At 33.6% G+C, this 22,946-nt stretch overlaps 2 protein-coding genes across 2 annotated transcripts in view; one reads left to right on the forward strand and one right to left on the reverse strand.

The window, feature by feature from the left end:
- Positions 1-2,921, forward strand: part of LOC137394801 (eukaryotic translation initiation factor 3 subunit F-like) — an 18,327-nt gene extending 15,406 nt beyond the window's left edge. Inside the window, exons 5-7 of the mRNA XM_068081572.1 lie at positions 492-628; positions 1,678-1,791; positions 2,743-2,921. Of these exons, the coding sequence (XP_067937673.1) occupies positions 492-628; positions 1,678-1,791; positions 2,743-2,847 (356 nt within the window). The 3' untranslated portion in view covers positions 2,848-2,921. The remainder of the gene's footprint in view (positions 1-491; positions 629-1,677; positions 1,792-2,742) is intronic.
- LOC137394790 (activating signal cointegrator 1 complex subunit 2-like) overlaps positions 2,905-22,946 on the reverse strand; it is a 25,766-nt gene continuing 5,724 nt past the window's right edge. The window contains exons 6-15 of the mRNA XM_068081562.1: positions 18,234-18,347; positions 17,953-18,027; positions 17,774-17,848; positions 17,545-17,671; positions 11,674-11,805; positions 8,426-8,526; positions 7,029-7,142; positions 6,611-6,814; positions 3,171-3,285; positions 2,905-3,069 (exon numbers count right to left, since the gene is read on the reverse strand). Of these exons, the coding sequence (XP_067937663.1) occupies positions 2,905-3,069; positions 3,171-3,285; positions 6,611-6,814; positions 7,029-7,142; positions 8,426-8,526; positions 11,674-11,805; positions 17,545-17,671; positions 17,774-17,848; positions 17,953-18,027; positions 18,234-18,347 (1,222 nt within the window). The remainder of the gene's footprint in view (positions 3,070-3,170; positions 3,286-6,610; positions 6,815-7,028; positions 7,143-8,425; positions 8,527-11,673; positions 11,806-17,544; positions 17,672-17,773; positions 17,849-17,952; positions 18,028-18,233; positions 18,348-22,946) is intronic.

Genomic DNA, 22,946 nt, shown 5'->3' on the forward strand with positions numbered 1-22,946 from the left:
CAAGTATCTTCATCATTTATTGGTTTTAGTGGCAACCAGTAATAATTTAATTAATTAGAGAAAAATGTCATCACAAGAATGTCGTGTTTTAAATTGACCAGTGTTGATGTCTCGCTCACCTTGTGATGGATGCTTAAAAATGGGTGTTTGTAGCCCAAGTTTGAGTAGTTTCAATAGCATGAAAATAGGCGCAATGAACGGCACAATTTACTATCATGGAAAGTAAAAATATGCTGTTAAAAATTTAAATCACATATTGACCATTGTAAGAATAATTCTAAACACAGTTTCCACATGAATGTGCTTGTTCTTTTTTCTGCCCACTACACAACCTGTTTCAAGACGTATGTGGTTGTGCTAATATTAGACTCTGTCTTAGCGTTACTGATATTTACATGTACATGTATGTTCTAATAGGCGGATAAACTGCTGTAATAAACTTACTCGTAACTAAAACGAGCGTTGTGCATTGCATGTTATATTTTATGTAGTGAACCCGATGCTGCGTGGAAAGTCGGCCAAGTCGAGGACGGTCGAAATAAGCACAGGAATAGAGCAAGTTGAGAGTGCTTGTGAATCCCTTCTCTCCATGCTAAATGTCATCCAGCAGTATGTGAATGACGTTGTGGTGAGTATTTAATAGTTACATTATAGCATAGTTGATTATTGTTGTAACCTTTTATCTTCTACTGCTTGCTTGCGAACTACCAATTATGTTGGGATTTGTAATTTCTTGTTATTTTAGGCATGTTATACTGTAGGTAGTATGTGTACGTTTTATTTTCACCTATGCTTGGTGCCCGACGTGCCTCTTGCTTTGGAAATACAGTAGACGCTCCTATAACATAAATTCCACATAATGTAAACAATTGCACATGACGCTAATCGTCAAGTTGGTGCAAATTCTTTAATTCAATTTCAATAAAGCAATCTATTGCTGTAGGCGTTAGAGTGTCGATGTACCAAGTTGAATGTCACGAGTTTTAGTCTCGTCGAAGCTGGCTTTTATCGTAACCTCGAACCGTAGCGGCCGGATAGACAAAAGGTCCAACAGACACTGCTCATAATACGTGTAGTAAGGATATATTTTTGTTTTACTTCATTTTAGTCATACAAAATATTTCGCAATATTGTTTTGGCAGAATAGACCTTCGTGTATAAAAAAATGAAAAGAACCGATGTAAATTGACATTGAAGGTGTGCGTTCCCATAACTCATTGTAACATTACCGCAATCATGAACCATAAACCGAATGCAATTGATAAAAAAAAGTAAAAAAATTGTCAAAACAAACCATTAATGCTAGTTGCTGTACAGTTGTTACATTGAAAAAGTGAAGTTTCTTCCTTTTGGAAGGGCCCAAGGAGTGTTTGGAAAGATTTTAAAACGGATTAGGCAATTTACATGTATTTTACTGTTCGTATAATGTAACAGCTCTATAATGTAAACATGCCGGAGCAGATTATTTATGTTGTAGGAGCGTCTACTATGATTCACTTCTCAATTTAAGTAATAATTGTCTGCTATTTATCTCGGCATGTGACGAGTAAGCAAGTTTTCTACAGCTGACTGGTATCCACTACATATGATCATGAAATTCGCCTTGTCTTTCTGTGTGTTCACTTTATGTGCTTGGAAGTTGCAATTACCGCTGATTCAACTACTTTGTGTAATTAGAATGGTGACAAGGCTGCTGACCCATCACTGGGTAGGTTTCTTATGAATCTTGTGAGTTCAGTGCCAAAGATTGACCCAGAGAAGTTTGAGGGATTACTCAATGCTAATTTTAAGGTAATTACTAACCAATGAATACCAAGTATCCTATAGTCTTTGTTGTCTTCTTATCCGTTTTTTATACAGTCAAGCTTCTACTTACGGAAGTTCAAGTGGCGTCGTCTAGTTTAGTCTCGAAACTACACCTTGTTCATGTGTTTTAAAGTAATAACGAAAACCATTTTAAGGATTATAACATATATTATAAGTACCGTAAATACCCACATATAAGACACTTTTTTTTTAAAGAAATTGACCTAAAAACCCAGGTGCGTCTTATCCATGGACACATTTATTATAAAAATTATGCATTTATCATAACCTCGAAAATTTATAAAAATTTCAATCTGACAATATTTATATAAATTACTAAATTAGTCAAATTGACTATATAATTGACTGATTAATAACTTAGTCAATCAGAAAAAAGAACAAGCACATTCATGTGAAAACTGTGTTTAGAATTATTCTTACAATGGTCAATATGTGATTTAAATTTTTAACAGCATATTTTTACTTTCCACGAAAGTAAATTGTGCCGTTCATTGCGCCTATTTTCATGCTATTGAGACTAATCAAACTTGGGCTACAAACACCCATTTTTAAGTAACCATCACAAGATGAGCGAGACATCAACATTGGTCAATTTAAAACACGACCTTCTTGTGTATTAATATTATGGGAGTATTTGAAATGGCTTCCACAGTTTCAGGATAGAACAATCATTGCAATTATTGATATTTAAACCCTTTCCACTGTTCCCCAGTCAATAATGGCCCTGACCTCGAGATGTTTTGCGAATGAAAATCTATCTTCATGAATTTAACCAGTTTTTTCAATGTAAATTACTGTACTGCCAGGGAGTGGAGATATGACCATGTTACCCAGGTCCTAATAATCATGAGATAACCTAATATATAGCCAGCCTGAGATGTTTTGTTTGTCATGGTTGGGTTCATGTGATTGCAGGATCTGCTGATGGTTGCATACCTGGCCAACCTTACGAAAACACAGCTCACCATCACAGAGAAGCTGACGACTGCAACCATGACAACAAATGTAAAACTTAACTAATCATCCATGTAATATTTTAGAAAATTTGATAATAAAATACATGTATCACAGTTGAATTTAAAACATTCCTTTAGACATTTTACTTCTTGCTCCTGCTTTTCTGTTATGATTTGCTCCTCTTGCTTTGTGAGCAGTCTTGTAATTCCTATTTTTTATCACCTCTGCACTCTGACCTTGGCCTTTCGCTCTACCCTTTACATCATACTTCGGTCGCCCTTCCTTCTACAACGCATGAAGTTTGTGATAACACATGTGTAAAACAACTAACTATTCTTGGGTTGTCTTACCAAAACTGATCAGAGGATAGCAATAGAAACACCTACAAAAGCAGTTGCTTGGCCTTGGGGCTTCGTGTTATTTTCTGCACTATCTGCATCATTTCCATCATCTGTCTCTGTCTTGAATGTCCCACCGAGAGCAACAGGTACTACTACCCGCCTGCAACAAAGCAAACTCAGTCAATGCATTAGCATGGCAACCATTAAGAAGCATGTCAATTCTGCCACTTCCACAATGCATCTTTATAAGAATTTTGGATTACCACAACAGTTTCAATTTTATCTGTTATGATTTGCTAACTTCGTTTGATGCAATGCGCAAGAACTTGGTGGCCTGCAGTGATTTTTTTAAAGGCGTTAACTGTAATGCTCTCAAACAGAATATAAATATGTCGAAAATTTGACACCACATTTCAAGCTTAAAAACCATCGCAAATCAAAATTACATGGTATGACATATAGGTGCTCATTTATAAAATACTAGCAATCGTACTCAACATGAAATAGATTGAATCATAGAGTTATCTCCCCCTAGAGTGATAACTGCGCATTCAACAACACGAGCGTTTCCGGTGCCAACAAGGAGCGTTTAGGCCACGCCCCTTTTTTGTGCTAGTCAATCGTAGTGATCGACAGAACAATAACGTCAGCCATGAGAATGATCATGAATTTCCAGTTAAGATAGTAATTATTGCTCATATTAAAGAAATGATGATTATAGTTTATTACTCTAATATATGCTTATTATTTAAAGCAATTCAATACCTACATGCATTGCAAAGGCACTGAATAGATGGTGTTAAGTAAGTGAGTTAATGCAATCAGTTACTCCAATGATATACAGCCCCCACACATGAGGGGCTGTATATCATTGGTTATTCATAGATAAGATAGACAGTCATACTGGGGTTGTATTACATTGGTGTGATGGGAAGCTAATCGACTGCCATCAACTGAAAGTATTGACATTGTATGGTGATAGAGTGATCCATTGTCACCTCAGTTCACAAACAGCCCTTGCGTGTAATCTTAGATTTCAATACATATCAATCAAATACATAGACTAGCTTGAAGCAAAGATGTCCACTAGTTAGTGAACATCTTTGCTTGATGTAAGCAAGCAAAAAGTTTGAAAGTTAGAGTGGCAAATGTTGTTATATGTTAGATAAAAATAAATTATACTAAATTATAATTATTTAAAAATAAAATAGACTTTTTATTACTTTATTTATTAAATAAAGTAATAAAAATTAGCTATGATTACAATAATTTTTTATTGTTATCGTAGCTAAACAGATTATATTTAGCATTACTTGCTAATTAATTTACATTTAAACGCATTTGCAGTTTTATTTTTCTTCCTAATTCATTTCAACAAAAAGCTTCTTTCATGATATGAAATTTAAAAGTGGTAGTTGTTTGAATAAGCTTGAAAACATTTACAGCTGTTTTTATTTTCTCTCTTTTCATTTATTTCAATTACACAAAACACTTTTCATAATATGCTGTGTTAAAGTGGCAAATGTTGTTATATATTAAATAAAAATAAATTATACTTAATTCTACTAACTATAACTATATAAAAATAAAATATTCTTTTTTATTACCTTATTTATTAAATAATTTTTCATTGTAATCATAGCTAAACAGATTATATTTAGCCATTACTTGCTAATTATTTTACATTTAAACACATTTACAGTTTTATTTTTTTCCTAATTTATTTCAACAAAACACTTCATTCATGATGTGAAATTTAAAAGTTGTAGTTGTTTGAAAAAGCTTGCAAACCTTTAGAGTTGTTTTCTTTTTCCTCTTAATTCATTTAAACTGCTTAAAAATATTTTCTTATGATATGAAGTTTAAAAGTTAGAATAGTAAATGTTATATAAAAATAAATTTTCTGTCCAAATACTTTTTTATTACTCGGGCAACACCGGGTAGTACAGCTCATAGTTGATGGCAGTTGATTAGCTTCCCATCACACCAATGTAATACAGCCCCAGTATGACTATGCATGTTATCTACATGTATGAGTAACTGCTTGCATTACCTTCACTTTCACTCACTATCTATTCAGTGCCTTGGCAAGTCATGTAGGTATCAGGGATTACGTATATGTCACAATTTCCATTTTCATAATTCATTTCCATTTCCATAACATTTCCATAATTCATTTCCATATTATTTCTATTTTCATAACATTTCCCTACTTCATTTCCATATTATTTCCGTAATTCATTTCCATATTAATTCCATTTCCATAATTTATTTCCATATTATTTCCATTTCCATATTATTTCCATTTCCATAGCATTTCCATAATTCATTTCCATATTATTTCTATTTTCATACCATTTCCATACTTGTAAAATAAAATTTCCATATCCATTTCCCTAAAATTATGGAAGTATTTATGTTTATGGAAATGAAAAAGTAAACATTTCCATAATGTGTTTAGCAATCCCTGGTAGGTATTGAATTGCTTTAAATAATAAGCATATGTTAGAGTAATAAACTATAATCATCATTTCTTTAATATGAGCATTAATTACTATCTCAACTGGAATTCATGATCCTTGTTTAACCCTTCTCATGGCTGATGTTATTGATCTAGTCAATCACTACGACTGACTAGCACAAAAAAGAGGCGTGGCCCAAACGCTCCTTGTTGGCACCGGAAACGCTCGTGTAGTTATCACTCTAGGGGGAGATAACTCTATGGATTGAATAGTCTAATTCTTCACCATTCAATATGTCATAGCTAGGATTATCTTCTGGAATAACATGTTTTTTTGAATTTAATGCTTTTTTTGTAGTATTTGCCTGCAAATACACACTTCGGTAATCCATTTGACGCATCCATTATCATCCATCTTTTTTCTTGTACATGAATCACGATTCCTGACAGAAATCTGTCTTGTAACATGGCTTTTCTGTTAAAAATGTACATATTATCAAAGGTGGCGGTTTCGTTCTATTGGCGAGGCAATATGATGGTGAAGTATTGTTTTTCGTGCCTTGTGGTCTTTACTAGAACTCTCTTCTCTCGTTATTTTGTTAATTGTTGTATGTATTGCCAACGGCACAAAAACATGCTGAAGGCGTTTTTGAATGCCATTTCTTCAGCTACCCATCGCGAACTTCTGATACTGACTGAACTATTAGCGATCAAATGATTTGAGTTAGAGAAGGGGGTCGACTTATACAGCAGGTACATGTCAAAACCAGTTATAAACCAAAATTTAGACCTTGACATAAATGCTGGGTCGACTTGTACACCGCTACTTTGGTGTACATTGTATTTTCTCTCACTTGGTCTAGGTTATGTTCATTTCACATTTATCCAGTTTATTTATGGTTGTTAAATTTGAGAAAATGTAGTAACACTCAAAAGATTTCAACCACCGGTATAACCTCACAAATTATGACGCATGCATTATCCCCATTGCGATGTGGCTACATTCCCAATTTGTGTGACTTACCTTCCCATAAGTTCCACAACTTCATCAGCGTCATCCGCTCCCACCTCATTTGCATCGTATGTATCGTCATACTCATCATCATATATGTCCCCGTCAAAGGTGGTGCCACCTCCATTCTTGTGAAGTGACAATTCCTCACTGGCTATAACCAACTCTTTTATCTTATCCTTTTGGGCTGTGTCAGGATTAGACAACCTTTCGACACTGAATAATTGATGAGCCATTAAACACACCCAGCACAATTTATTTTCAGAATTATGTTTCAAATTCAAAACCCTTTTTATGTAATCTTAACCTAATAACGATTAGATATATAAAGGAGTAGCACGGAAAGTTAATGCTTCTACTCAACACTTCTCGACCTGTACCGCAGTGATGATACGTGCCTGACCTAATCGCCAAGATAAAAAGATCTCACCGTTTTCCTCTGTGCATCTTTGAGGTATCGACTGTTGTTCTCCGAAAGACATCAAACTCATCATTGTCGAAGACATTTTTCCTTGAATTAACTAAACTACGCTCTTCAGGAGCTCTACAGCAAACCAACAAATAACACTTGAGCATTAATACATGCACTTGGTGAAGGCATACAATTCTAACAGCTCTATTAATAAAGCTAAAATATAAGCAGTTTGTCATTGCATTCAGTATTTTATAGTACCATATAATAGTATTCCAATTTGATAAATGATAAGTAAAAGTAAAGCAGCACGAAAAAATAAAATATTGACATGATTTTTCTCAAAGAAAAAACAAGACGACTTTATTTTTTCACAATTTTGCAAAAATTGCGCTTGACAAACAATCTTGTTTTGATGTGTGTAACAAATCTATAAACACTCCTCTGTCATGAATTAGCAAGTGTGATGGAGATAATTTACTGCATGTCTAGTGCAATGCTAAAATAGATCCTTTGAAGTTAGGACCTATAACTTTATTCAGGAAATCTGGAAGCGGAATTCACTGTGAGGTAGCAACTGTAACTGGTGCAGTTTTCCCTCACTACTATGTTTAATAAATGACATGACATCACACACTTTTCTTTACCACAATCAGCTCAAGTTCAAGTTGCGAAAGAGTATTTTCCACCTTTGGCTGCATTGATTCAAAATAAGAAACTGACTAGGTACTGAAAAACCAGCAAGTATTGAACCGGCAAGGAGCACACCAAGGTACAACACACCAAGGTAGAATAGGTTTAAACATTTCATACTACGTTTTTGTGTCTTCAGCTTTTTTTGAAGCTTGTGTGACACTGCTAGTAGCTCTACTCCACTAATTTACATATAGTTTACACTTTATGATCTTCTATGACTGTTTGCTGAATGCAAGAAATATAAGAATTTGAAAAATTGAAGCGTGTAAGTCACTAATACTGAGAAGGGGGCTCACCAGCATTCTGATGTGCAGTGCAATACAGATGATTTGCATGAGCAAAAAATTAAAATAAAAAAATCATAAGCATCGAAAAATTCTGATTTTTGTTCTCGAAAAATCACAAATTTTTCTAACTCCAAGTAGAGAAGATTTTGGTGTACAAATGACCATGTAAAAGTACTAAATCATAGTGCAGCCTTTGGAAAAACTGTGAGTAAGACATGGCAGTCAATTTCCAAAATTGCATAATTATATTGTTAATGTAAATAAATAAAATAAATAATGTGTATATAATAAAAGTAAAATAAAAAACAAACATGATAGTCCCTTTCTAGCTAGGATTGTTTACATTGTTGATACCTTTTTGCTAAAGCGATATTAGCCAAGTGAGGGTTGTCCCTCCAATAACCTGCAATCGATGGCTATTAAGCAACTTACACTGGCAAGCTTCTATCCAGTTCCTGGAGTGATGGTGGGAGGTTGTCCTCGAGTAACGCACTCACAAACTCTTCCGTAGAATGATAATACTTCATACACAACTGAAAAAACCACTTGGTGCATGAAAAAATTCTTGTAAACTAAACTGATGTCTTGGCATCATTAAGAAGTTGTTCCAAGTTAGAACGAGTCGTATGTAAAATACTGCTGTCTACCCTGAAACAACTATATAAGGTTTCTGCTTATATTGCTGTAGGTTGTTTGCTAAGCATTTTATGTAGTACAAAAGCTAAAATTATATACAATTTGCTGTTAATATACTTGGTGAGTACTAAAGGGAACCATTGCAGGGCATATCATCAACAATCGTTAACAGTAGTTGAGCACAGTTCAGACCAATCAGGTTGTTATTCTTCAATACCGACGGTATTCACTGGAGTTACACAGATCACAATAGTGTGATGAGAAAAGTGCATCAGCTAGCGATGCTGTCCAATATACCAAATTTACTTTGTAAGACTCGCTAATTCGAGTTGGTAAACTTACAATCAGTGTTGCTGCCAGTACTTTTAACTCATGTTTATCTATATGAATGCAATTTTGCTTTTAACATGTCATCTTTTGCTGTTGTTTTTACCATGTACAGCTTGAAGAGATGAGACTGGATTGGGCTGCTATGAACAAATAGAGCAATGCCGACAGGGGAACCTAGCTAACAGTATAATTACGTGAACACTTGGTAACGACAGAGGATGAACAACATCTTGGACCTTAGTTTTTTAGACCGCCTTCCGTCTCCATTCCTTTTATTGCCACCATCTCAAAAATTTAGTTCTCTTTCTGGGTCATGAAACAGTTGCTGGTTGGCTAATCTTAACTAGGATTATCATCTAAGCGCATTTAAAACGTCACTCCGTTAATTTCTTCTCCGTATCTATCAAATATCTAACAGCTTCTGGTGTAACATTGTTCAACTACCGAATGAGGAGAGCCTACTGCACTTGGCCTAGCGGAACCCACATGTTTCCACACAGTATCACCCCAACTATGTACTGGGCTATCAACTTGTGATGCCTATGCAGTCAACAAATCATCAAATCTGACCATGAGAAGAAATAAAGCGAGCACCTTGAGCTTTGTAAAACTATTTTAACCGGCTCACTCGACCCGCATCCATCTCTCCTGATTTGAAATGAGGATCACCAGTTTCTTCCCCTATTTAGTATCAATGATTATTCCTACAACCAACACCTCATAAAAGCGCTGCTCCCTATCTATCACAATCTTTAACAATCTATGTCTCTATATTCATAACGGCATATCACAGAATCAAAACGCGCTACATTAGAATCCATCATCTAATGTTCATAACGGTACTCAGCTTCAAGCTATCAAAGTATATCATGTAAGTTAATAGACCTAAAAAGGGTTGACTTGCAACAAAATTCACATTACAGTTATTTGGTATCAAAAGATTCACCATGTCTTACTATGCTGTGTTGTAGGTGCCAAATACGTGGAAATGTGATTACAAGCTCTTAAAAGCTCAAAAACGAAAAGCCGCCATAGATTGGAATTTCTTTATTTATCTGACGTAGTCATTACAGTTTGGTTATCGTCTTGTCACGTGATGCTCTCACGTGAATTGAAAGGCCAATAAAAAGCTCAATATAAAACTTGTCGTAGCACTAGTTTATGACAAACACTTCGGGTTTTACCGAAGATCCCGTATCAAATATAGATGCTCGCTACCTTACAGTTTTGTTTCAGCATTATTCAATCGTCAAGTCGTAATCTGATCACGTGACCCAATACTTCGCAAATAATTTTTGCAGCGCTTTTCGATTATCACAGGTATCCAACAGGCTCATCATGATTATCAGACAATGATATGTACTCCTTCGAGCTAAGGTTAATAAGTTTAACGATTTTTTACGGTAAGTTATAAGATATCAGTGCTAAAAGTGACAGCATTACAATGATGATAAAACAGATGCGTAAGAACAATAGACATGGTTTTATTGAATGCGTGAGGTATATTTGTGAAAATATTTCGACGAATGAGGTTGCATGTAAGTGTAAACAGAAGCACATCGTGTTTAACTACGTCACATTTGAGCCGTTTTGGAGAGGATTCCAATTTACGGCGTTTTTGTGATGGCTGCGATTAAGTGTTCGTTTTTGAGCTTTTAAGAGCTTGTAATCACATTTCCACATATTTTGCACCTACAACACAACAGAGTAAGACATGGTGAATCTTTTGATACCAAATACCTGTAATGTGAATTTTGTTGCAAGTCAACCTTTTAGTAAAAGGTCTGCGTAATGCCTTCATTAGCGTGCTAGATGGAAAATTTAATATTATTGTTGGGAAGCGACCGTTGTTATTATTATTACAATACTTGAACGTATTTTGTTATTTCTCCAACAGCATAATAATAAAGACCCATTTTTATAGCTCACATCTCAACTTTCCAGCTCGTTTTTAAAATGGTAGAATGACTGAAGGCATATTAAAGTTTTTCAATATCTACAGTATTTCATGACTATAAATAGGATGTACAGTCAAACATCAACTTATGATTACTTATACTTGCAAATTTTTCAACATATGATGCAAAATTTGAGCAAACATTCATCACAACAAATTTCCAAACTTTTTTAAAACACTAGTTTTGTAAATAAAGTAAAAGAACTGTTAGAAATATCCAAAAGTAAAAAACTATGTGTACGTTAAATTTATTTAGACCTTTTCCAATAAGTGTAAATTATGCATTATAAAACCCAACTACAGATCCTACACTTCAATTCACATACCTATTAAAAAACACGTCTCTTAACTAATTATCACATTATTAATTCAGTTTTTTTCATATATTTAAAATAATTAAATTTAGTTTTCTACCTAGTTTTGTATAATTTATTTTAATGCTATTCCATTACTCGAAGAAATCATTGTTGTTTTTTGCTTTGAAATGAAGTAAACAAGATGCAATGGAATCTTGTGAAAATAGTTGCTTTATCATACAATCTTCTCAACATATGACATAATATCAAAACAGACTAATTCACTATGCACTAATTCACTATGCAATGCAACCAACGTTGTAATCAAACCCATAGCATGAATTTCATTAATAAACTACGTGCGATGATAACTATAAACGCCCCAGTATCAGTGGGAGACAGTCAGTACAACAGTTTTTTAGAGTTCAGCTGAAATAACTAAAAAAAGTGTGAATCCATACCTCGATAAAACCAGCACCTAGGTCTGGAAAAAGTTCTGTTATCAATGAAGTGGCTCCACTACTAGTTGTCTCAGTAGCGGATGGGTTACCTGCCGCCCCGCCCGAGGCCTCCAAATCAGTCATATGAGCAGTCTAACACAAGACAAAAAGTGAGTGTTGTATGAACAACTTAAACAGTAGAAAGCGAGTGTTGTATGATCAACTCAAACAGGAGAAAGTGAGTGTTGTATGATCAACTTAAACGGTAGAAAGTGAGAGTTATATGATCAACCTAAACGGTAGAAAATGAGTGTTGTATGATCAAGCTAAACAGTAGAAAGTGAGTGTTGTATGATCAACTTAAACGGTAGAAAGTGAGAGTTATATGATCAACCTAAACGGTAAAAAATGAGTGTTGTATGATCAAGCTAAACAGTAGAAAGTGAGTGTTGTATGATCAACTTAAACAGTAGAAAGTTAGTGTTATATGATCAACTTAAACAGTAGAAAGTGAGTGCTGTATGATCAACGTAAACAGTAGAAAGTGAGTGTTGTATAAGCAACCTAACCAGTAAAAAGTGATATAGCATCCATATTGATAAAATACAAATCAGCAATAGACTTGAGCAATTACACTTTAAAGTCATTAGGACTTTTCCATCTAAAAAGCTTTTATTAAAGATGAATTGATGAAAAGTTAAAGATTCTGTATGCCCCGAGGGACATTACAGAGCATAATAAAAGAAGCATTGTAGGAACCTAAAAAACTGACATCAAATACATTGCTGATAGAAATAGCCTGATCTGTATCGATATCAAGGTCAAGTACTTGGACCAGTATCTGTAATGATATCAAGGTCGAGTATTTGGATCAGTATCTGTATCGATATCAAGGTCAAGTACTTGGATCAGTATTTGTATTGGTATCAAAGTCAGGTATCTGGATCAGTATTGGTAATGATATCAAGGTCGAGTATTTGGATCAGTATTTGTATTGATATCAAAGTCAGGTATCTGGATCAGTATTGGTAATGATATCAAGGTCGAGTATTTGGATCAGTATTTGTATTGGTATCAAAGTCAGGTATTTGGATCAGTATTGGTAATGATATCAAGGTCGAGTATTTGGATCAGTATTTGTATTGGTATCAAAGTCAGGTATCTGGATCAGTATTGGTAATGATATCAAGGTCGAGTATTTGGATCAGTATTTGTATTGGTATCAAAGTCAGGTATCTGGATCAGTATTGGTAATGATATCAAGGTCGAGTATTTGGATCAGTATTTGTATTGGTATCAAAGTCAGGTATCTGGATCAGTATTGGTAATGATATCAAGGTCGAGTATTTGGATCAGTATTTGTATTGGTATCAAAGTCAGGTATCTGGATCAGTATTGGTAATGATATCAAGGTCGAGTATTTGGATCAGTATTTGTATTGATATCAAAGTCAGGTATCTGGATCAGTATTGGTAATGATATCAAGGTCGAGTATTTGGATCAGTATTTGTATTGGTATCAAAGTCAGGTATCTGGATCAGTATTGGTAATGATATCAAGGTCGAGTATTTGGATCAGTATTTGTATTGATATCAAAGTCAGGTATCTGGATCAGTATTGGTAATGATATCAAGGTCGAGTATTTGGATCAGTATTTGTATTGGTATCAAAGTCAGGTATTTGGATCAGTATTGGTAATGATATCAAGGTCGAGTATTTGGATCAGTATTTGTATTGGTATCAAAGTCAGGTATCTGGATCAGTATTGGTAATGATATCAAGGTCGAGTATTTGGATCAGTATTTGTATTGGTATCAAAGTCAGGTATCTGGATCAGTATTGGTAATGATATCAAGGTCGAGTATTTGGATCAGTATTTGTATTGGTATCAAAGTCAGGTATCTGGATCAGTATTGGTAATGATATCAAGGTCGAGTATTTGGATCAGTATTTGTATTGGTATCAAAGTCAGGTATCTGGATCAGTATTGGTAATGATATCAAGGTCGAGTATTTGGATCAGTATTTGTATTGATATCAAAGTCAGGTATCTGGATCAGTATTGGTAATGATATCAAGGTCGAGTATTTGGATCAGTATTTGTATTGGTATCAAAGTCAGGTATCTGGATCAGTATTGGTAATGATATCAAGGTCGAGTATTTGGATCAGTATTTGCATTGGTATCAAAGTCAGGTATCTGGATCAGTATCGGTAATGATATCAAGGTCGAGTATTTGGATCAGTATTTGGATTGATATCAAAGTCAGGTATCTGGATCAGTATTGGTAATGATATCAAGGTCGAGTATTTGGATCAGTATTTGTATTGGTATCAAAGTCAGGTATCTGGATCAGTATTGGTAATGATGTCAAGGTCGAGTATTTGGATCAGTATTTGTATTGGTATCAAAGTCAGGTATCTGGATCAGTATTGGTAATGATATCAAGGTCGAGTATTTGAATCAGTATTTGTATTGATATCAAAGTCAGGTATCTGGATCAGTATTGGTAATGATATCAAGGTCGAGTATTTGGATCAGTATTTGTATTGGTATCAAAGTCAGGTATCTGGATCAGTATTGGTAATGATATCAAGGTCGAGTATTTGGATCAGTATTTGTATTGATATCAAAGTCAGGTATCTGGATCAGTATTGGTAATGATATCAAGGTCGAGTATTTGGATCAGTATTTGTATTGGTATCAAAGTCAGGTATCTGGATCAGTATTGGTAATGATATCAAGGTCGAGTATTTGGATCAGTATTTGTATTGGTATCAAAGTCAGGTATCTGGATCAGTATTGGTAATGATATCAAGGTCGAGTATTTGGATCAGTATTTGTATTGGTGTCAAAGTCAGGTATCTGGATCAGTATTGGTAATGATATCAAGGTCGAGTATTTGGATCAGTATTTGGATTGATATCAAAGTCAGGTATCTGGATCAGTATTGGTAATGATATCAAGGTCGAGTATTTGGATCAGTATTTGTATTGGTATCAAAGTCAGGTATCTGGATCAGTATTGGTAATGATATCAAGGTCGAGTATTTGGATCAGTATTTGCATTGGTATCAAAGTCAGGTATCTGGATCAGTATTGGTAATGATATCAAGGTCGAGTATTTGGATCAGTATTTGTATTGATATCAAAGTCAGGTATCTGGATCAGTATTGGTAATGATATCAAGGTCGAGTATTTGGATCAGTATTTGTATTGGTATCAAAGTCAGGTATCTGGATCAGTATTGGTAATGATATCAAGGTCGAGTATTTGGATCAGTATTTGTATTGGTATCAAAGTCAGGTATCTGTATCAGTATTGGTAATGATATCAAGGTCGAGTATTTGGATCAGTATTTGTATTGGTATCAAAGTCAGGTATCTGGATCAGTATTGGTAATGATATCAAGGTCGAGTATTTGGATCAGTATTTGTATTGATATCAAAGTCAGGTATCTGGATCAGTATTGGTAATGATATCAAGGTCGAGTATTTGGATCAGTATTTGTATTGGTATCAAAGTCAGGTATCTGGATCAGTATTGGTAATGATATCAAGGTCGAGTATTTGGATCAGTATTTGTATTGGTATCAAAGTCAGGTATCTGGATCAGTATTGGTAATGATATCAAGGTCGAGTATTTGGATCAGTATTTGTATTGGTATCAAAGTCAGGTATCTGGATCAGTATTAGTAATGATATCAAGGTCGAGTATTTGGATCAGTATTTGTATTGGTATCAAAGTCAGGTATCTGGATCAGTATCGGTAATGATATCAAGGTCGAGTATTTGGATCAGTATTTGGATTGATATCAAAGTCAGGTATCTGGATCAGTATTGGTAATGATATCAAGGTCGAGTATTTGGATCAGTATTTGTATTGGTATCAAAGTCAGGTATCTGGATCAGTATTGGTAATGATATCAAGGTCGAGTATTTGGATCAGTATTTGTATTGGTATCAAAGTCAGGTATCTGGATCAGTATTGGTAATGATATCAAGGTCGAGTATTTGGATCAGTATTTGTATTGATATCAAAGTCAGGTATCTGGATCAGTATTGGTAATGATATCAAGGTCGAGTATTTGGATCAGTATTTGTATTGGTATCAAAGTCAGGTATCTGGATCAGTATTGGTAATGATATCAAGGTCGAGTATTTGGATCAGTATTTGTATTGATATCAAAGTCAGGTATCTGGATCAGTATTGGTAATGATATCAAGGTCGAGTATTTGGATCAGTATTTGTATTGGTATCAAAGTCAGGTATCTGGATCAGTATTGGTAATGATATCAAGGTCGAGTATTTGGATCAGTAATTGTATTGATATCAAAGTCAGGTATCTGGATCAATATTGGTAATGATATCAAGGTCGAGTATTTGGATCAGTATTTGTATTGGTATCAAAGTCAGGTATCTGGATCAGTATTGGTAATGATATCAAGGTCGAGTATTTGGATCAGTATTTGTATTGATATCAAAGTCAGGTATCTGGATCAGTATTGGTAATGATATCAAGGTCGAGTATTTGGATCAGTATTTGTATTGATATCAAAGTCAGGTATCTGGATCAGTATTGGTAATGATATCAAGGTCGAGTATTTGGATCAGTAATTGTATTGATATCAAAGTCAGGTATCTGGATCAATATTGGTAATGATATCAAGGTCGAGTATTTGGATCAGTATTTGTATTGGTATCAAAGTCAGGTATCTGGATCAGTATTGGTAATGATATCAAGGTCGAGTATTTGGATCAGTATTTGTATTGATATCAAAGTCAGGTATCTGGATCAGTATTGGTAATGATATCAAGGTCGAGTATTTGGATCAGTATTTGTATTGATATCAAAGTCAGGTATCTGGATCAGTATTGGTAATGATATCAAGGTCAAGTATTTGGATCAGTATTTGTATTGGTATCAAAGTCAGGTATCTGGATCAGTATTGGTAATGATATCAAGGTCGAGTATTTGGATCAGTATTTGTATTGGTATCAAAGTCAGGTATCTGGATCAGTATTGGTAATGATATCAAGGTAAAGTATTTGGATCAGTATGGAATAATCCTTCTTTAAACATGTTCCAAAAATTTCTTAAAACCTACTAATTATTATAGTAATGATATTTAAGGCTATCACTTCAAACAAATATCGTCAACTGCAAGTTAATATCGCTCAAATATAAATATCTAATGAATTTTGATACTGAAAAATTAATTTTAGTCATACTTGAGTAATGTAGACAATAAATTAAAAAAATTCTCGTTTTAATCAGGGCGTAAACGATGCATTTTCATTTGCAAAAACAGAAATTATTACAACTCAACTTGGGCTAAAAAGAAGTGTGATACTTCTAATTGGTAGCATCACGAAATTGAATAAAAAAAAATTTGCCTCGTATTTATACTAATAAATAGAAAAAATATTTAATGTATATTTTCTATAATCTGAATCGGGTTGGCTTTCAATGATGACTGGTAAATTAGATTAGTCTCTGGATCAACTCTGATAATTTCTATTGGGCATCTCTGATTACTGAAATGAGCAGCTGAAAAGCTCCAGCAGAGAGTTAACCTATGACCTTTCAGCCTGTTGCTAAAAGTGTAGTCATAGCATTAAATAACAATTGAAATTAAAAAAAACTGATGAAAATGAGGAATGTTGACATACTATGTAAAGTTTGGTAACATAAAACTACTTGGTGGATTGCAGGCGCCCAAACTGTAACTTTGTTTACTATAGCAAGGAAAGCAAATAATAAAATTTGAGTAGCAATCACAATCACTCAGGGACAATTTTCAAATAATACCCTAATAAAAGACCTCTTTTTCAAGTTTTGATGAGGAATTGCTACTAAACGTTAAAAATAACATTAAAGTGCTGCCACCTACAGTAGGTTGCTGCGCCGACGAAGTTATTGAGGGCTCCTCATCTTTAGAAAACTTTGCCTTTTCCGTTTCTTCTTGACTGAGGGCTGCTAGCAAACCATCTCTTATAAAAGACTGTCTCATCGTGTCACTGTGTAACATAGAAGCTCTATGAGCAAAGACCTGAACCTCTAGCCTTGATCTACATACACTACGATAGACCCTATTAGAGAGGAAATGAGTGATAGCCTACCTAGGTAGATTCAAGTTGCTAATAATTTCCAAATCATCTTCATAAGAGAACTTGCCGGCATAGCGCCCAATGAACCTGCAAAACGATTTTATTTGAATCACTAAAGTTGATAACTTGGTTGTACGGAGATGAGACAATCCCACATCAACATCCATAATTGAACAAACCATACTTCTCACCTGATGTTGCCAAGGCAGTCAGTGAGCACATCATAATAGTCTTGCACAAGTTGCTGGGACGATTCCCTGCTAAGACTAGAACAGAACAAGTCGATTTTCAACAACTTTATATGCGCATTATCCATAACTAATTAGTACTAGTTTCCCCATTTTTCATCTATTTGATGAACTGCAACAATTGATAGACTCTTCTACCTATTCCACCACCATAACACATCACTGCAACAGCTGCACAGGAAGCTGAGTGTCTGGCTCTACCACAGTCTTACCGAAAGGCTTACCTCTCTGTAATTATTTGACCAAGGGTACTTGTGTAGAGGATGAGACGAAACAGGGATATGATGTCATCTTGTGCAATGGTGAGCCTCTGATAAGCCTTTTGTTGACATTCAATGCTGCAATCAGTCTAGGTCAACTGTACAATACACACTATGCATGGTTCACTTATACAGCGAGTATCAATCCATTCTGATAGGAGAGTTTTAGAGATGGCAATGACAAAAACAATTGCCTTCATTAAAAAAATTGAGTTTTTATATTTTATAGGACTTGTCAGAAAACATCAGACAATCCAACCTGAAGAAGAGTCTCTGTTTAACACATCGATAAAATTTTTAATGTAATTGCTGCTGTTTGCTGAGAAAAGGAGTCAAGATTGCCATTGAGGCAAGACACAACTGTGAAACAGGATGTAACCATTATTATTCATGTTTCACCTAAGTACTGAACATGAATTATTCATGTTTCATCCAATACTGAACATAAAGTATTCATGTTTCACCCAATATTGAACATGAATTATTCATGTTTCACCCAATATTGAACATAAATTATTCATGTTTCACCCAATATTGAACATAAATTATTCATGTTTCACCCAATACTGAACATAAACTATTCATGTTTCACCCAATACTGAACATGAATTATTCATGTTTCACCCAATACTGAACATAAATTATTCATGTTTCACCCAATACTGAACATAAACTATTCATGTTTCACCCAATACTGAACATGAATTATTCATGTTTCACCCAATACTGAACATAAATTATTCATGTTTCACCCAATACTGAACATAAATTATTCATGTTTCACCCAATACTGAACATAAATTATTCATGTTTCACCCAATACTGAACATAAATTATTCATGTTTCACCCAATACTGAACATAAATTATTCATGTTTCACCCAATACTGAACATAAATTATTCATGTTTCACCCAATACTGAACATAAACTATTCATGTTTCACCCAATACTGAACATGAATTATTCATGTTTCACCCAATACTGAACATAAATTATTCATGTTTCACCCAATACTGAACATAAACTATTCATGTTTCACCCAATATTGAACATGAATTATTCATGTTTCACCCAATACTGAACATAAATTATTCATGTTTCACCCAATACTGAACATAAATTATTCATCTTTCACCCAATACTGAACATATATTATTCATGTTTCACCCAATACTGAACATATATTATTCATGTTTCACCCAATACTGAACATATATTATTCATGTTTCACCCAATACTGAACATAAATTATTCATGTTTCACCCAATACTGAACATAAATTATTCATCTTTCACCCAATACTGAACATAAATTATTCATCTTTCACCCAATACTGAACATAAATTATTCATGTTTCACCCAATACTGAACATAAATTATTCATGTTTCACCCAATACTGAACATAAATTATTCATCTTTCACCCAATACTGAACATATATTATTCATGTTTCACCCAATACTGAACATATATTATTCATGTTTCACCCAATACTGAACATATATTATTCATGTTTCACCCAATACTGAACATATATTATTCATGTTTCACCCAATACTGAACATATATTATTCATGTTTCACCCAATACTGAACATAAATTATTCATGTTTCACCCAATACTGAACATAAATTATTCATCTTTCACCCAATACTGAACATATATTATTCATGTTTCACCCAATACTGAACATAAATTATTCATCTTTCACCCAATACTGAACATATATTATTCATGTTTCACCCAATATTGAACATGAATTATTCATGTTTCACCCAGTACTGAACATAAATTATTCATGTTTCACCCAATACTGAACATAAAGTATTCATGTTTCACCCAATATTGAACATGAATTATTCATGTTTCACCCAATATTGAACATGAATTATTCATGTTTCACCCAATACTGAACATAAATTATTCATGTTTCACCCAATACTGAACATAAACTATTCATGTTTCACCCAATACTGAACATGAATTATTCATGTTTCACCCAATACTGAACATAAATTATTCATGTTTCACCCAATACTGAACATAAATTATTCATGTTTCACCCAATACTGAACATATATTATTCATGTTTCACCCAATACTGAACATATATTATTCATGTTTCACCCAATACTGAACATAAATTATTCATCTTTCACCCAATACTGAACATATATTATTCATGTTTCACCCAATACTGAACATATATTATTCATGTTTCACCCAATACTGAACATATATTATTCATGTTTCACCCAATACTGAACATAAATTATTCATGTTTCACCCAATACTGAACATAAATTATTCATCTTTCACCCAATACTGAACATAAATTATTCATCTTTCACCCAATACTGAACATAAATTATTCATGTTTCACCCAATACTGAACATAAATTATTCATCTTTCACCCAATACTGAACATATATTATTCATGTTTCACCCAATACTGAACATATATTATTCATGTTTCACCCAATACTGAACATATATTATTCATGTTTCACCCAATACTGAACATATATTATTCATGTTTCACCCAATATTGAACATGAATTATTCATGTTTCACCCAATACTGAACATAAATTATTCATGTTTCACCCAATATTGAACATGAATTATTCATGTTTCACCCAATATTGAACATGAATTATTCATGTTTCACCCAATACTGAACATAAATTATTCATGTTTCACCCAATATTGAACATGAATTATTCATGTTTCACCCAATACTGAACATAAATTATTCATGTTTCACCCAATACTGAACATAAATTATTCATGTTTCACCCAATACTGAACATATATTATTCATGTTTCACCCAATACTGAACATATATTATTCATGTTTCACCCAATGCTGAACATATATTATTCATGTTTCACCCAATATTGAACATGAATTATTCATGTTTCACCCAATACTGAACATATATTATTCATCTTTCACCCAGTACTGAACATATATTATTCATGTTTCACCCAATACTGAACATAAATTATTCATGTTTCACCCAATACTGAACATAAATTATTCATGTTTCACCCAATACTGAACATATATTATTCATGTTTCACCCAATACTGAACATAAATTATTCATGTTTCACCCAATACTGAACATAAATTATTCATGTTTCACCCAATACTGAACATATATTATTCATGTTTCACCCAATACTGAACATATATTATTCATGTTTCACCCAATGCTGAACATATATTATTCATGTTTCACCCAATATTGAACATGAATTATTCATGTTTCACCCAATACTGAACATATATTATTCATCTTTCACCCAATACTGAACATAAATTATTCATGTTTCACCCAATACTGAACATATATTATTCATGTTTCACCCAATACTGAACATATATTATTCATGTTTCACCCAATGCTGAACACATATTATTCATGTTTCACCCAATATTGAACATGAATTATTCATGTTTCACCCAATACTGAACATATATTATTCATCTTTCACCCAGTACTGAACATATATTATTCATGTTTCACCCAATACTGAACATATATTATTCATGTTTCACCCAATACTGAACATAAATTATTCATGTTTCACCCAATACTGAACATATATTATTCATGTTTCACCCAATACTGAACATATATTATTCATGTTTCACCCAATGCTGAACATATATTATTCATGTTTCACCCAATATTGAACATGAATTATTCATGTTTCACCCAATACTGAACATATATTATTCATGTTTCACCCAATACTGAACATATATTATTCATGTTTCACCCAATACTGAACATATATTATTCATGTTTCACCCAATATTGAACATGAATTATTCATGTTTCACCCAATACTGAACATATATTATTCATCTTTCACCCAGTACTGAACATAAATTATTCATGTTTCACCCAGTACTGAACATAAATTATTCATGTTTCACCCAATACTGAACATATATTATTCATGTTAAATTCATTGAAACAGCCTTTCTTTTATCTTTATACGATTACATTTTCAACAAACAGGTAGTGAGTGAATGTATCATAGCAATGATCATATCGAAAGAAATGTTCAGAAGTGCAGCTGCACCTAACCGGGCAAAATAATGTCACTAAATCTGTTCAGCTTTTGGATTACCCAGCTGACATTTGACAAAACCTTGTAGGTAGAGTATTTATATTTCAAGTTACTCTGTTGCATCAGCAACAGAGTAACTTGTTATCGTCAGTCTCATGACATAGTGGGAACGTTGTGAACACGGCCCTTCTTTAACAACACAAACTTGTGCGTACTTTAAACTCGTTTAACAGCTTCATGTAATCCAGAAATCCTCCACTGATTGTTGGTATTCAAGTTAAGTGTTGAAAAGCGACACAGGTATTTCCCAATAATTTATACAGAAATAACTTTTTCACATTTTGTTTTATGTCACGACCAAATTTAGATTTGTTTTTTCGCACTAATGCACTAAAGTCATTGTAGGTACCTACAGTTACTAAGATTAACATAGTACATTGGTACTAATTTTAATTATGATGATTTGTACCTATGGTCTACGCTATTAGCCTACATGCCAATTTTTGCTAGCCAACACTAAAATGAACTAAAATCATATAACTGTATATCAAATAATTTTTCATTGTAATCGTAGCAACACAGGCTTAA

The sequence above is a fragment of the Watersipora subatra genome, chromosome 1 (assembly GCF_963576615.1).
Source record: "Watersipora subatra chromosome 1, tzWatSuba1.1, whole genome shotgun sequence".
In the NCBI taxonomy this organism is placed as follows: Eukaryota; Metazoa; Bryozoa; class Gymnolaemata; order Cheilostomatida; family Watersiporidae; genus Watersipora; species Watersipora subatra.